Source organism: Haplochromis burtoni, unplaced genomic scaffold (genome assembly GCF_018398535.1).
Source record: "Haplochromis burtoni strain Fernald_Lab_line unplaced genomic scaffold, NCSU_Asbu1 Contig_298, whole genome shotgun sequence".
In the NCBI taxonomy this organism is placed as follows: Eukaryota; Metazoa; Chordata; class Actinopteri; order Cichliformes; family Cichlidae; genus Haplochromis; species Haplochromis burtoni.
The window spans coordinates 245,217-260,276 of NW_024582659.1; the positions used below are offsets into that span (position 1 = coordinate 245,217).

General features: G+C 40.2%; 1 protein-coding gene across 1 annotated transcript in view; it reads left to right on the forward strand.

Moving 5' to 3' along the window:
* The window catches only part of tsc1b (TSC complex subunit 1b), a gene marked incomplete in the record, with an annotated part of 24,267 nt that overhangs the window by 2,242 nt on the left and 6,965 nt on the right, over window positions 1-15,060 (forward strand). Inside the window, 14 exon segments of the mRNA XM_014339761.2 lie at window positions 3,432-3,647; window positions 4,590-4,693; window positions 4,954-5,106; window positions 5,608-5,752; window positions 5,920-6,074; window positions 6,169-6,242; window positions 6,320-6,498; window positions 6,753-6,871; window positions 7,940-8,102; window positions 8,201-8,322; window positions 8,708-8,801; window positions 9,241-9,354; window positions 10,992-11,631; window positions 14,058-14,101. Coding sequence (XP_014195247.1) covers window positions 3,539-3,647; window positions 4,590-4,693; window positions 4,954-5,106; window positions 5,608-5,752; window positions 5,920-6,074; window positions 6,169-6,242; window positions 6,320-6,498; window positions 6,753-6,871; window positions 7,940-8,102; window positions 8,201-8,322; window positions 8,708-8,801; window positions 9,241-9,354; window positions 10,992-11,631; window positions 14,058-14,101 — 2,215 coding nt within the window.

A 15,060-nucleotide genomic window follows, 5' to 3' on the forward strand; every position in this document is an offset into this window, starting at 1 on the left:
ACACACACACACACACACACACACACACACACACACACACACACACACACACGTGTGTTTCATATAAATACTTTAAATGTGGAGTCTTTTCAGTTCATTCAGTTTCATATTTGCATGTGGTGACCTGCTGCTTTTCTATTTTATCTACCATTATTTAATCAATTAGTCCAAAACAATTGATTACATTTATAGTAATTAATCATTGTATTAACCATAATACTGTTTTCTCATTTAACTTCAGACTCTTGTAAATTGTGACAGACATTTTTGCTGGTTTTTTTTTTTTTTTTTTTTTTTTGGATGATTTATATTTAAAAAAAAAAAAACAGATGGTAAGAAAATGATAAGAATAGATGTACACCGATTTAAAAGTTCATGTAAGATTTAATATGGTGTGGGATGGTTTGTTTGTTAAACAAAAGAAGCAATTTTAGCTCTGGGAAGACTTGTTGGAGCATTTTTCATTATTTTCCACCCATTAGATAGCTCAGGAATAGAAAGTTAGTTGTATCTTTGCTCAGTCCAGTAAACTTCTGCAAACTGTGTCTGATTAAAAACTTATTCAAACGGAGCATATAGCCACATCATAAAGAAGGCAAATGTCCTTCTTCTTTTAAATATTCACGCAGGAGAATAGAAGGCTACTGCTAACAGCTCGCGCTCGGCCAAATGTAATTTTCAGAGTGTACATGGAAGCGCTCGGGCTGCATAAAGCTTCTTTGTGTGCTCCTGAGCATTCCCAAGCTGCCTGAGATCACACTGAGGCTAACTCTTGTTTACACCACTGACCTGTCCCTGCAAGACTTCATTTCCACACCCCAATTCTCAACCCCCGTGACTCAGCAGTTAATTGATTTAGAAAAAAAAGAAGAAAACTGGGCTGTGACTTGTCCTGTGAGTGAACAAACGGGAACATGTGCAAATGTTAATCGTGCATTTTTGGGTTTTTTTTTAAAATTTGTTTTGAATGGGAGCATCCTGGAGCGACTAATATTGTCACGTTTCCATCCAGAGGGGAAGTGACACATGACTTTAGTGGAAATACACTGGATATCGATTCATTTATTTTCTCCGGATAAGCTCCTGTTATCTTGGTTTTCATAGCATGTGACTCCATGTTGAAAGCTTCAATATTTTTGCACTGATAGTTTACACCCTGTGAGCTACCAAAAACAAACAAGAGTCTCATCATTTTCTAACTTGTTAGGGGTTGTGGTTTAAGAGCTTAAATGAGATCTCTGGTGCTGATTCATTATTCCTTTTGGGGAAGAAGCTGCTGGGTGCAGACACCCTGATGCTAATGGCCTGTCTATCAGTATTATTAATGCCCGTTTCTCAGATGGAGATTTGCGAGGATTCCTTGGCCTCCTTTACTTCGAACAGCTGACTCAGCGTCTAGCCTAAACGCATTACAGACAACATAAACAGACTTATCCCCTGAAATGGTAAACACATTAGGTCCCGTTGTATTTAAGTTTTTTTGTTTTGTTTTTTCAAAGCACATACTTGTGTATACTCAATATAAATTAAACAACTTCTCACTTAAAGCTCAGATAGTAAACAGGCAGGATTTGAAAGGATTCTCTTGTCTTCTTGAGGTCAGATTAGCAGCGGGTCACATAGTTGGATCCATCGACACTGCTTAATCCGCTCCAAGTCCGTTCTCTGACCTTTTTTTTTTTTTTTTTTTTTGTCCCGCAGTATGTTTGACAAGTGAGGTGGTTTATGTGTGTTTGTGTCAATAAAGCTGCGTGTGGTTCAGGACTTTGATGGAAAATCGGTTCTAGCCTGCTGAGCTTGTGCTTCCCTGAGGAAAAGATTTAATTTTCTTACTTCAAAAAACAAAATGTATAGGCTTGTTCCAGATTTTTGCCTTGTCACTGTAGGAAAAAGCATGGGTTTAAGTAACATTATGAATTGGCTCCATTGTCAAATTGTCACGACTCCCTTGGACGTTTGATTAATGGTAAAAACTCTGCATTCTCTGTGGTGACAAAGTTAAAATGTCTGCAGAGGAAAACAGTCTGTTTGTTTAATATAATTGAAAAATAACATTAACTCTGTCATTTCTTTGAGCCACATCTTATCATCAACTGTTTGGTTTGTTTGTGTGTCACTTTTTGCCGTTTTCAAACTATTACCAAATTATTGCTCTGAAACTATAGTAAATGCAAGTTTTCAAAATGTTATCACACTGTTAATTCAACCTTATTAATCTCTTCAGATATTTTATATAATAGGGATCTCTTATACTGACTCCATACTTTTATTCTTGTACCCATGATGCATAGCCCAGAGTGGTCCTTATTTATCTTATACTGGCTTTGGTGCTACCACTACTTCATCCTCATGAACTGGCAGTATATTCTTGCCTTTGACCCTTAAAAATGGTGGCTCCTCAAAAGTGGTGTTAAACCTGGGGGTGAACTCTGGCATGGCCTGAGCTTCCAGGTTAGAACACATGGGCATTCTGTAGAAAACCTCAACAATTTCTCTGTTTCTTCTTTTCTTTTTCTTTTTCTTTTTTTCTTTTGTGAGCACTGACGTGGTGATTCTTTAGTTGTTTAGGAGAAGACTGTAAGGAGTCCAGTGTGCCTCAGGCTTGAGTATAAATGGTTACTGGTCTATGTTGACGTCACAGTTTGCACAAGCTCTGAGCACCTCGTCAACTGTAACCACGGTTTTATTCCTTTAGGGACACCGTCCCTTTAAGCCATCTTCTTTCTAACTGGCTGCCATTGTGTGAAAACATTGACACAATAGCATCCAGTTAGAACTTCAGAAGGAAAGGCTGGTGAATGTTCCACCATCCTCACCAGTTTATTGGGTACTAAGCAGGCATCGTGAAGTCAGGGTTTTTCCTGCTTAGAGGAATTTTAGACTGACTAGCTCTAATAGAGGATTCCTCTATGCCTTCTGGTGTTGCACTTTTTGATAACATGTTAATTTGGCTTCACAAACTCAACACGAACACAATTATGTTTCGCAAACGATCAGAAATAACAGAAAAATAATTGATTTTGCTTTATGTGGCCCTCTTAAAGGCCTTATTTGGCCTGATCTGCGGGATGATTGAGAGACTTAAGGACCACTGCGTGTCTTTACAGCAGAGACGTTGTATTCATTGCTTATAACTTGAAATTACATGGAAATATGGCTGCGTTGTCTGTCATTCACACCTCCCTCACCTGATAGGATACGATGACAAGGCCATTATGTTAGTCAAATCAGAGCTCTTGTGGGTATCACAAAAGAGAAGTCCACTCATTTAGGGTGAACTTTTTTTTTTCTCTCCCCATTTAAGAGAATTCTCTTTACTGCAAACCCTGCTTCCCATTACACCGTTGATATTGTCACGCAAGCAGTAATCCTGGATCAGAGCTTAAACACATTCTTGGAAATGTTTTTGATTTGATCTTGGTGCATTGTAGAGGTGCCTGGAGACTGTATTGGTGGGTGGGTCCCAGGAGTCCTCCAGGCAAGTGGGGACGGACGCCGTGACAGAGACGCTGCCTCCACGTCCAGCACTGCCACCACCATGGCCAGGGAGCAGCCAAATGTGGGGGACCTCCTCCCACTCTTGGAGACCTCTGACCTCCACCAGCTAGAAGAGATCAGAGGCCTTATCAATGAGCAGCTCAGCACTGGTAGGCACTTGGCTTGTTATGTGTCAGCACAGTTTATTCTGGGCACAGCTTTCTTTCTCTCTGTGCGTGTGATGTCACTACAACTTAACAGAATAAATAATTAAAAATTATATGCATACTTGTGCTTCTTCAGTGAGTTTCTCATTCTGTTCACAAACTCTGATCCACTCTCTTAAGTTGCACCTAGCAATGGTAGTCCTTGTTCTGCTCTGCAGCCTTGGTTAACTTAGGTCATAACCGGAAACCCCTCTTAACCCTGCGATGTAACCTTCAACACCAGTTGTAGTCGTAGCAGGCTATGTCGACTCAATGTGTAATTTGCAACATAGATTACCAGCTTAAGCAGAAATTGGCCATTAGACTAGAATATGGACTTCCATTGCTAGCTGTAGTCCAGGAACGTGGAGGTTGAGTTTGTGAGGCAGCTGAAGGCTATATGACCATGAAAAAGATAACCTAGTCAACCTGGCTGTAAGGAAGTAGGAGAAAGGAAGCTAGCTGGTAAGCAGTCATACTGCTACTTGAGCAATTGCATCAACTTTTCAGACAGATAAAATAAGATAAGATAGAATTTTATTAATCCCTCGGGTGGGTTCCTCTGGGAAATTCGATTTCCAAAAAGCACAGCACCGACAGAAGTTACAGTTACAGAATATTATATATATATATATACACACACACACACACACACACACATATATAAATACAGAGACAAATATAAATAAAATATACGAAGGGGATAAATAGAATAAATAGGAATGTACTTGGGTATCAATAGCCCATAAAAGTAAAATCTGTGTGTGGGGAAACCACTGAACTTTGATAACCTTGGCCATTCTGTGCCGATTGCATCTCATTCTTTTAATAATGCTTGCTTTATCACCTGGTTTAACTTACCTCACTGCGTATTTATTCAAAATCTCCTTCCTGTTTTCCTTGAAGAACGTGGGTCCATGCTGCTAAACACGCTGGTGGACTACTATTTAGAAACCAACTCCGCCCAGGCTGTGCATATCCTGTCATCTGTCAGAGAGCCACATGATAAGGTGAGGTGGAGTTTGTTTGTTGTAGCTTACCTGTGACGTGGTACTTTTTAGGGTAGGAAAAAAAAGAAAACCAACAAAACAAAAAGCACTGCTTCTAGAAACATTAAACTCTATGTATTGATTGGTCATTATGGTCCTGTATAAAGTTACAGCTTATATTGTCACAGATTAGTTTCAACATGCTTTAAAAAGGAGACTAACTGCCTGTGCTGAGTACTGATTGTGTTTGCTACCCTGACCCTAATGTCCTTCTGTCACAGCACCTTCTAGATAAGATGAATGACTGTATGACCAAACAGGCCTGCCGGCTGCCCACCCTCACTCTACTCGGCCATGTAGTCCGCAAGCAGCCGTCCTGGATCCACAAGATTGCTCGATACCCTCTGCTCCTCTCACTGCTCAAATGCCTAAAGGTAACGACCCAGATACGACTCGATGAACAAAGAAATCTTGTAAAGGCACAGAGTCGTGTGTGGATGGATGCAGATCAGAAGTTTTTCATCCAAGCAGCTTTTAGAATGGATTTAATTCTAGTGAGCACACAAAGCAGTAGATTGTTTAGTTTTCTGCTTTCAAAGCAGTTACTTACCTGGGTTTTGTTCATATACACACATCTTTGAGCTGTTACTAGCAAGTATTTAAATGTCTACATTAAAAACCATTAGACACAACATCATTAAACACAACATCACTTACAGAGTATAGGCTAAGAATTGTATTATATTTATTGTATTGTACTTTGGCTTGTATTATTTTTAATAGCTACAACATACCCATCCCCAATCTGCCTTAGCTCTACTAGAGCTTGTCAGCAAATTGTATGCTAATACGCTAAGCCTAAGATTTTTGATTGTCCTATGTAATGTCTTTTGTGTGCCCTAAACCTAAATACTTTCACCTTGATATCATGGCAGACAGATACAGATGTAGTCGTGCTTATCACTGGAGTGCTGGTGCTGATCACTCTGCTGCCCATGATCCCTCAAGCTGGGAAACAACACCTGTGGGAGTATTTTGACATCTTTGGCCGTTTGGCATCGTGGAACCTGAAAAATCCAGGTAGGAACTTCCTGTCATGTCTCAAAAATATGTTGTCGGCTTTTTGAATGTTTTCTAGTTCATTTTTAAGGGTCTTGATCCAGTTGTGTGGGAGGTAAAGGGGTGTTTTTATAGGCACTGCGCAAGCTTAGGTTTTTGTCTCTCTAACCCTTTTTTCCCACTTTAAGGCCATGTTTCAGAGGTTTACCTAATCCACCTACACGCCAGCGTCTATTCCCTCTTCCACCGTCTCTATGGCATGTACCCTTGCAATTTTGTGTCCTACCTGCGCTCCCATTACAGCATGAAGGAGAACATGGAAACCTTTGAGGAAGTAGTTAAGGTAAGCGCATTACTTCAGATGCAGTGATCTGTTGCTCTTCATTAGAGTTGGAAGCAAAGTGATGATGGATGTTAAATTTGTGTCCAACCTTCAGCCGATGCTTGAACACGTTCGCATTCATCCAGAATTGGTGACGGGAACCAAGGATCATGAGCTTGACCCCACCAGGTAAGACAAATTTTATTTATTTTATTTTTCTGTATTTCCAGCAGGACTTTGCCTAACATTGCTCTGCTTTTCTGTAGGTGGAAAAAGTATGAAATCCATGATATCGTCATTGAATGTGCCAAAGTGTCTCTAGACCCCAAGGAGGCTTCCTGCGAGGAGGGCTATGCCACCATGCCTGAGAACTTTTACCCCCAAATCCACCTGCGACCACAGGACTGCACTTCCAGCCCCTACCCAGACCTCCACAGTAGCTATGGTCAGTTTTGCATATGAAACAATACTGATACGAGTAAGAATAATAATAGACATGTTGCATTTTTGCATCTGCATCAAGAACCATAGCTCAGGTTAGAACATAGTAGGGATTTTATCACTTGAAGTATTACTTTGAAGCATTACTTGGAGCAGCTTTTAAAGAGCACTGGAACAGTGGTGTCCTAAGAGCAGACTGAAAGTTGCTGGCTGGATCCATTAGTGGCTTGTTCATACCATTTGTCTTCTTGACAACAGGAAGCACTTCTTCAACCCCATTTTCAACTCCACGACAGCCTCTACCCCCACCCCTGTCCTTGCCCCCCTTCTCAGGGACACAATCCTCGTACCGCAGCCCACAGACCTCCAGACGGCAGGTAAGATCATCCATAATTCGATCAAAATCTGTCATAATTGTTGCTTTAGGACACAGGGTTTGTCAGTAACTGATGATCAGAGGGTAGTGCCAGAGCACGTTGTTGTTAAGCTTCTGCTTGATGCTGGCTGTTGTACACAGGGTCATGTTTACACCCCATATAGCACCTGTCAGACAGAGTTAGGCAATTGTTTGTCCAGAAAGCCCTATGAATGAGTTCAAAAAGAACAATAGCTGTCCTCCATGTTTTTGAAAAACGCAAAGAAAAAGTGTTTTTGAGTCCCTAAAATCAGCTGGCGGGCAGAGTCAGGTTCATGCCCCTATGCTTATCCTGCCACCACTCCGTAAGGGCTGGAAAGGGTTTGTTGCCTTGGAGATGCTGTCTCCCTTTTTATTATCGGACCAGCTGCATGAAGGAGGGGTCTGGGTGTTTTTCTGCCCCCTGGGGTCTGTCTGAGAATTTTTCTCTCCCACGACTGTGACGGATGAATAATCTGGAAAACACGTGAGAGCCGCCATTTTTTACTTGGCTTGCTTCACCCACATCCACCTGTTCCACTATTCAGCCACTATTCAATGTTTTCTAGTTCATTCAAGCTACCATCTGACAGTAAATTAATTCTTACAATGCATTAACAGAATAAGAAACCCCAGCCAATTGAGATGTATTTTAAATTCTAGAATAATAAATATCCTGTAATTTTTGAGAAGCTCAACTCAGGTATCCAGGCAAATGGGCATGCGAATGGTCCTGCAAAATGAGGATAGTCAAGCTTCCTCCAGAAGTGCAATTTTAAATTGCCCCCAGTTAATGTAGCACTGCCAATCTTTCATAAAGCTGATTGTGATACACAGGTGGTCTGTGTCCCTCTCTGTGTGGGCGACGAAATGCATCAGGAAGTTTTAGTCCCCACTTTATAGTTTATAACAAGAGGGCACCAAATCACCATATATGACAGAGAATGATCTAATAATTTCGTTTACTAAGCTACAACAGTATATCATCTATAGACCAGTTTGTTTCCCAAATTTTATTATATTACAGTAATAATGACTCTCTTCTTTGCAGAACTCCTGTGAATTAAATTCCTCCTGTGGTGGGAAAGACCCTCTGTGGAGCCCCTCCTCATTGTGTGGCATGACTACACCCCCTTCCTCAAGGGGCATGTCGCCCAACTTGGAGCTCTCCCACAGTGCCTCACATCTTCCCACCCGCTTCCACTGCACATCAGGTACAGGCTACATCATGCTGTACGTACCGTACCGTTTTCTGACGTGACGTCCTGTCGTGTCTTTTCTGGTGACTGCTGATTGTTTTTGATCCGAGCAGGAGGAAAAGGAACGCCTGCCTCCAGCACCCCAGCCACGTCTTCTCCGCCTCCCACCTTATCAGATGACTTTCCTGTAATCTCCTTACCAGCCAACACAGTACAGTCCAGTCCACCAAGAAAAGTATGCTCTCTCAATGCTATCCTGAAAATGTCCATAAGATGCAGATTTTAGAAATCCTGCCAAACACTTTGCATGATAGAATTACAAAAGGTCATTGGCAGTGGGCAGATTGTGATTATTCATTACACTATGATGTTTTCATTTTTTTTTTTAATCACTTAAGAATCTGAAAAAAATATGACTAATATGTTGAACAATTCAATGTGCCTTACATGAAAACAGCAGGAGGCAATATGATTTGAGCAATTATGTTTAATGAGGGAAAAATTATAACTTTATTTAAAATGTATTTTAGAATTACACTGGGATAGAAGAGCTGGAACAAACCACCGATGTGTCCTGAAACTGTCTCTAATGAGACTGTTAACTGTGTGTGACTTTTCAGGATCGGAGACATGGGGAAGGCACAAAGCCCACACTGGTGAGACAAGACCCAGTAAAAGAGCCTGAGAAGAGTTCAGAAGTGGCCACAAGCAAAGGTTAGACGTGATGTCTGTCATTGATACGGTTTATTATCATTCATTTTACAGTAGTCTTCACAGGCCATCACTTTTTGGATTAGATCCAGAATGATCCAATAGAAAACCAGTCTGACTGAAATACATTTCAGATGGAGCTCCAGATGAAGCAGTTAACTCACAACTGTAATTTGATCTGATGGTCCACCCCTCCTGGGCAAGACTCCGTTCTGCCTAATTTTAAAATGCTGGATATTTTACAACAGCATAAACATTTGTAATCTGAGTGAAGTGCACACTTCTACTTGAAATGACCTAAAATGTGTTTGATTTCTGCTTTACTATTTATAGAGGTTTAATAGTTAATTTCTCAAGTTTAGGGTAAAAGTATTTCTTCTTTTTTTTCCCCTTTCATTTTTTGATACCATATGCAAACATGTGGCATGTTTTTCGTCATCAGATGCAGGGGCTGCAGAGAACATCTCCATGACTCTGACAGAGCTTTCAGTTTTCATGAAGAAACAGGAGTTGGAGCTGCAGCTGAGAACAGAGAAAGAAAAAGAGAAGGAAGAGGGTGAGTTTCTTTCTTGCAGAAACACATTTATGTACATTGTCAGCAAATTCAAGCCACAAGGACTAAAGTCAACCCAAGAAAATGTTGCAGTACTATTAAAAAAATATTTATTTTGAGGTTAACAAAAAAGAAGTCTATAGTTTCCCCAAGTCATTCACATGGTGTTAAAGGCAGACTACCTGCTGCTCTCATTCCTCTTATTGAATTATAAATGCACACAAAATGCTAGCAAGATGTTGAATAAATTCATGCTAGCCATTTTTTATTCAAACATTGGATCTGAGCAGCATTCACAGGCACATATTCATCAAAAAAGAGCAGTATGAACTGGTGATTCTGGCACAAGACCTACATTTGAAAATTCTCAATGTCATATGGCTTTTCTGTTTAGTGGTTGCTACTGGCAATCACTGGAGCCATCAAAGCCGTATTGATAATCCTGAGAGGCTCTTAATGTAGCAGTCTGCTCCTTTTCTCTTTAATATTACACCTGCAGAGTTCTTGGTTTGTTTGGGTTTTTTTTTTCATATTTGTCACCCTTAAGTGTTTCAACTCATTACATTTTTATATTAGACATAAAAAAAAAATTAAAAGTAAAATTCAGTTTTTAAATTGTTTAACGTAAAAAGTGGTTTTGCCACCCTGGCAGTAAGAATTGCAGTCGAGCATTTGTAGTAAGTTTCACATCACTGGAGAGGCCCACCTTTCTCTTAAGGCCTGTTTGAGATGCTTTGGCATGACCTTAATCAGATTCAAGTCCAGATTTTGACTAGGCCTCTCCAAAACCCTTGTTTTGCTGCCTTTTTTTTGTAAAAGCCATTCAGAGGTAGGCTTTCTGGTGTGTTTTGGATCATCATCCAGCTTCACACCCCAGCTTGAGCTTCAGGGTGCGAACTGATGTCCAACGTTCTCGTTCAGGATATTCTAGTAGAGAGCAGAATTCATGGTTCCATTAATTACAGTGTCTAAGTCCTGAAGCAGCAAAGCAGCCCCAGGCTATCACACTACCACAACCATGTTTGACAAGAGCCTATCCCAGTTGTCATACGACTAGAGATGGCCTACGCTGCCTCTCAAAAAGAAATGAAATGAAAGGAAAGTTAAGGAAACTGTACTTCCTAGCCCAATAGATTTTCCCTTAAACTAGTTGCATTCTTTAAAGCAAAGTAATTTGATTTTTCAGAACAGACACCTTAATAAAATTGGATAACACATATATAAGAACAATGAGTCAGTAGGATGGTCTGTTTTTAATCAAATCAACATTCTGATAAACAGATTCCCCCAGTTAAGTTGGACAATTCTCAGCTCATGAACTAAACATCCAGGATGCCAACACATCTGTTTATTTCCCTGTATGTTGAGCTTTCTCTGCATAGTTACTGGTTTAAATCCCACTTGAGCCACTTATAATAAAAATAAATGCACCTGCAGTGCTGCGAACACCACTTTTAACAGAAGCATCTGCCAAATGGCACAAGCTGTGTTTCTAAAGCTAGGTGCTTAGATGTAAACATCCATTCCTTCTTAAATAATAAAAAAAAATACAAAAAAAAAATTGGGCGCTAGTTTTGTGATTGCAGAAATATTTAAACCTGCATGTATATTCTGAATGTCATTGTCTCCATCTACTGCAGCTGCCATCACAGAGGAGCTATGGAAGCTCACTGAAGAAAAGCTGGAGCTGTCGGGTGTCAGGGGCTTTGACTCCCCTTTCTATCACACCACTGAAACGCTGACTGGCTGTCAGACACGAGACAAGACCCGCTCCAGCACCCAGCCTGGAGGCACCGTCCGGGACACCCATCATGCCGTATCAACACCAGATAAAGCGGAGAACACCGTGTGTAGCAGCACTGTTGGCAGTGAAAGAGGAGCGGGAGCAGGAGAAGGAAGGAATTCAGCTGTTGGCCTGGAGCAGTCATGCTCCTTTCACACATGCTTTACTCCTATTGAGCACCACCTGCACCAAAGCCCCTCTATCCCGGATGATGAAGTGACTAAGTTTGGGATGTTCTCCCCGAGTCCGTGCAGCAAGACGCCAGCCCCGGTTCCCTATGAGTCATTTTTTGATCTGGCCTTGCCGAGGGCAGCTTCACTCTTTGTGCACCAGAAGACGTCAGAGGTGGCGCACAAGGTCACCATGGAGAGACTTTTGCAGCGGGAAGAGGGGTTGGAGGATGGAGAGGAGGAAGGGGTAGTGTCTGCTTCACCACTGGAGGTGCTGGATCGCCTTGTTCAGCAGGGAAGTGACGCCCACGACAAAGTTCTCAAGAGGTGAGAGACTTTTAAGTCTACATCATTTTAACACTCATATCTACAGTGATTGTGGTCTAAAACACAGGTGACCTGCACTCCATCCTGTGCCTGCACACATCCTGTGTAGACTCAGCTGCTACAGCTTCTGCGAACACTACAGATTCTATAGATTGTAGCTTATTTGGAAACATTAGCAACAGTGTATTTTAATAGTTTAAAATGTTCTGTTGTGCATGAAAAGACTAGAATTGGTCATGACCCAGCCTCTGATGTGCTATAGTCAGACCAGAAATGGTTTGATTTGCCAAAAATATTTCTTCTAAAAATGTCATGTGTAATGGCAGCAACTGCATCTAGTTTCCTCACAATGCTATTACAAACGCAGCAGCCAGTAATCTATCAGATTAGCCCCTTGAGTAAAAAGTCAAGTCCCTGTATTTGAGTATTTCTTATCTCCAACTCCTACAGGATCCGCTCAGCTCTTTCCAGTATTTAAATTGATTTTTAAGCCATAAAATATGTTAAAAGTCTTAAGTACTTGTGAGAGATCATAAATTTTAAATGTCCTAATACTTTGACCATATCAGACATGCATTACTACATGTAGTCGGCATTGTTTTCTGTTACAGGCTGTTTAGAAGAGGTGAAATGACAATTAGAAGGTGACAGATGGGAAATGCAAGTAGCAAGGACACGAGGTTCCAATTGTTAGGTGATTTCTAAATGTTTTGGAAAAAAATTAAACTTAAAAAATAAATTTTATCCAGTTGAGTCCAATATAAGGTTCAAATTGTTTAGAAAAAAAGGGTGCCAGTGGACTCTTTCATTTCCACTGTTACCTCATCATCAGTGCCACGTGGACCGCAAGTTGGTTATGTTGGGCGTAATGAAACACCCACAACATTATTAAGTATTTAGAAGAGGGTTTGTGGCTCCTTTGCATAATCCACAACATTTGTGTCATTTTCAAGTTGATGATTCCTAAATCAGAATGTGTGAAGACATTTAATTTTAATAGATAATCAGTGTGCATTGCTCAAGTTATTACTGTTCTGCTGTCAAACATCTTAAATTAACTTTTGAAAAGCATGCAGAAACCTTTTTTTCAAACATTGTTGAATGACATGAAACACATGCCATGAGGTTAGATCCACCGAAACTGTATTTTCAGTTGTAGTTTTAGTTGCACAGAAAAGCTCTGTGCCTTTCCTGATTAGCTTTAGTGAGTGTGATACAAACTCTGCTATATGGGTAGAGTTTCAAAGAAAATTTAAGTTATTAAATATCAACTTTCAGTATGAAAATACTGAAGTAACACATGTATGTTGCGGTGGTTTAGGTATTCATTCTTTAACTTCTTTGTTGTGAGTCAGCCACTCATCTTGATCACACTGAAGAACCTCATGAGTCTGTTTTGATGTGCTTTTCAATGTTCAGAGTGTTTCTGGGTTGTTTCCAGTCTATTACCACAGTTCCAAAGGAAAACACCCAGTTTAGAACAAGCATGACATTGTTCGAAATCCACCTCCCCCTTCTTTTCTTTCTCTCTCTCACACACTCTCACACACACACACACACACACACACACACAGCTGGCTTGTCCACAGTGCCAATAATACAACAGCACAAGCGGTGTCAGCAAAGCCAGGACTAAGCACAGATCATTTAGACTGCATTCAATTTTAGTTGCTTGCTACTGCCATATTTAGATTTTATCTGTGTTAATACAGGCAGGTGGAGAGAATGAAGTTGGCACACACACATGTCAAAATCAAGGCAGAGAGAGAAATAAGACAAGTTACAAGCATGCCATTTTTACTGCGATGTGGTCACCTGTAAGGGGAGGAAATATGGACAACGTATGGGAAAATTGTAGGAGCATAATTATAGCTCTTATAAACAGCCTTGATATATCTTGACATTTAGTGAATTCTAGACTCTTCTAGGTAGATTTTGATACTGTTGGACAAAGCCAAGCCAGCTGTTGTGTTTTGTCACTTCAGCAGAAAATAAGTCCCAAGACTGAGCCCACAGAGTAGGCTCTTAGAGTCTGGCGTGATCTGGTTTGCAAAAATACTGAATGTTCTGCTAGAAAGATAGGAGGTGCATTCAGATGCTTCCTCTAACACTGACTTTCATCACAAAAAATGAGTCATTTCTGTATTATTGTACATTCAGCACAAGTGCACTTTTTGAGCTAAAGCACACTTGCTGTCCAATACAGTCGTCTGATTGGTCAGATCGCTTTATTTGCATCCGGTGTGCAAAGGCCATTAACCTGTGCTAACATTTGCTTTTACCGGTGACTACATGGCTTTGTTTTGTTTTTTAGAATGCAAAAAGGGCAGATTAAGAGTACAATATGACAAAAACTGCTCATGTTACTGACCTGTTTTGTTTTTGTTCCCCCCCCCCCCAAAAAAAAAAAAATTCTTCTTTAACAGATTACCTTTGCCAAGTAAGTCAGCTGACTGGACACACTTTGGAGGTAAATCCTTCACAACACTCAGAACACCATTGTACACAGATGAAAGAAGCCATTATCAACACTGCAGATGGAGCAGTATATAAATAATATGCATGACTAAGTTTGGCCGCGAGGTCTTAAGACATTTGCAGTATTTTGAAATGAGATGTAAGATGTCTTCTCTGCCTTTGTTTATGCTTAAGCGCACAAATCAAATTTTCTCCAGCTGCAGTTCATAAAAAGGAAAAACAAATAAAACTCTGCCAACCTATAATTACAACTCTGGAATTTGATCATCTCCCTTGGCTGACTGATAGGAGTCACGTCTTTTAAATTACATCTAAAACAAAACTCCACTCTTCACTTGTGGCTGATGGGCATGGAGCCCTTGGATGACTGTAAAGATCCTGGATCAAACTTTCCAGCACATACTCACTAAATTAGTCTATCATTTTTTGATAAGCAAAGCCGTGTATTCAAAGTTAGACTGGGCATTTCCTAGATTTTTATTATTATTTGACATAATTTTAAATATTCATAATGGATATAATATTTATGATGTAAATAACTGGTAATGACATCAGGTTATTCGTCAAACTGCCAACCAGACCATAGTACTAGTTACTTTTGCTTGTTTAATTGTTGAACTTCAGCCTTTAGTGATCAAATGTTTGTTCTGTTATCATGATGTAAACAAATGCCAATCTTGATTTGAAAATAAGAAAAAAAATTCACATTTTCTTACTAAACTGCACACCTGAACTCATTTGTAAAAGGTGTTTGCTATTTTAAGTGCTCTTTATACCACTGTGTGTGAGTGATTAGCAAAGTTAGGAAAAGCAATAGATTATAGAATATAATTTTATACCAAACCATTACCTGTACTCATCTTGTGTTTCACACTCTAATAATAATTAACTCCACTAATTAGTCGTGTGTGTGTGTGTGTGTGTGTGTGTGTGTGTGTGTGTGTGTGTGTG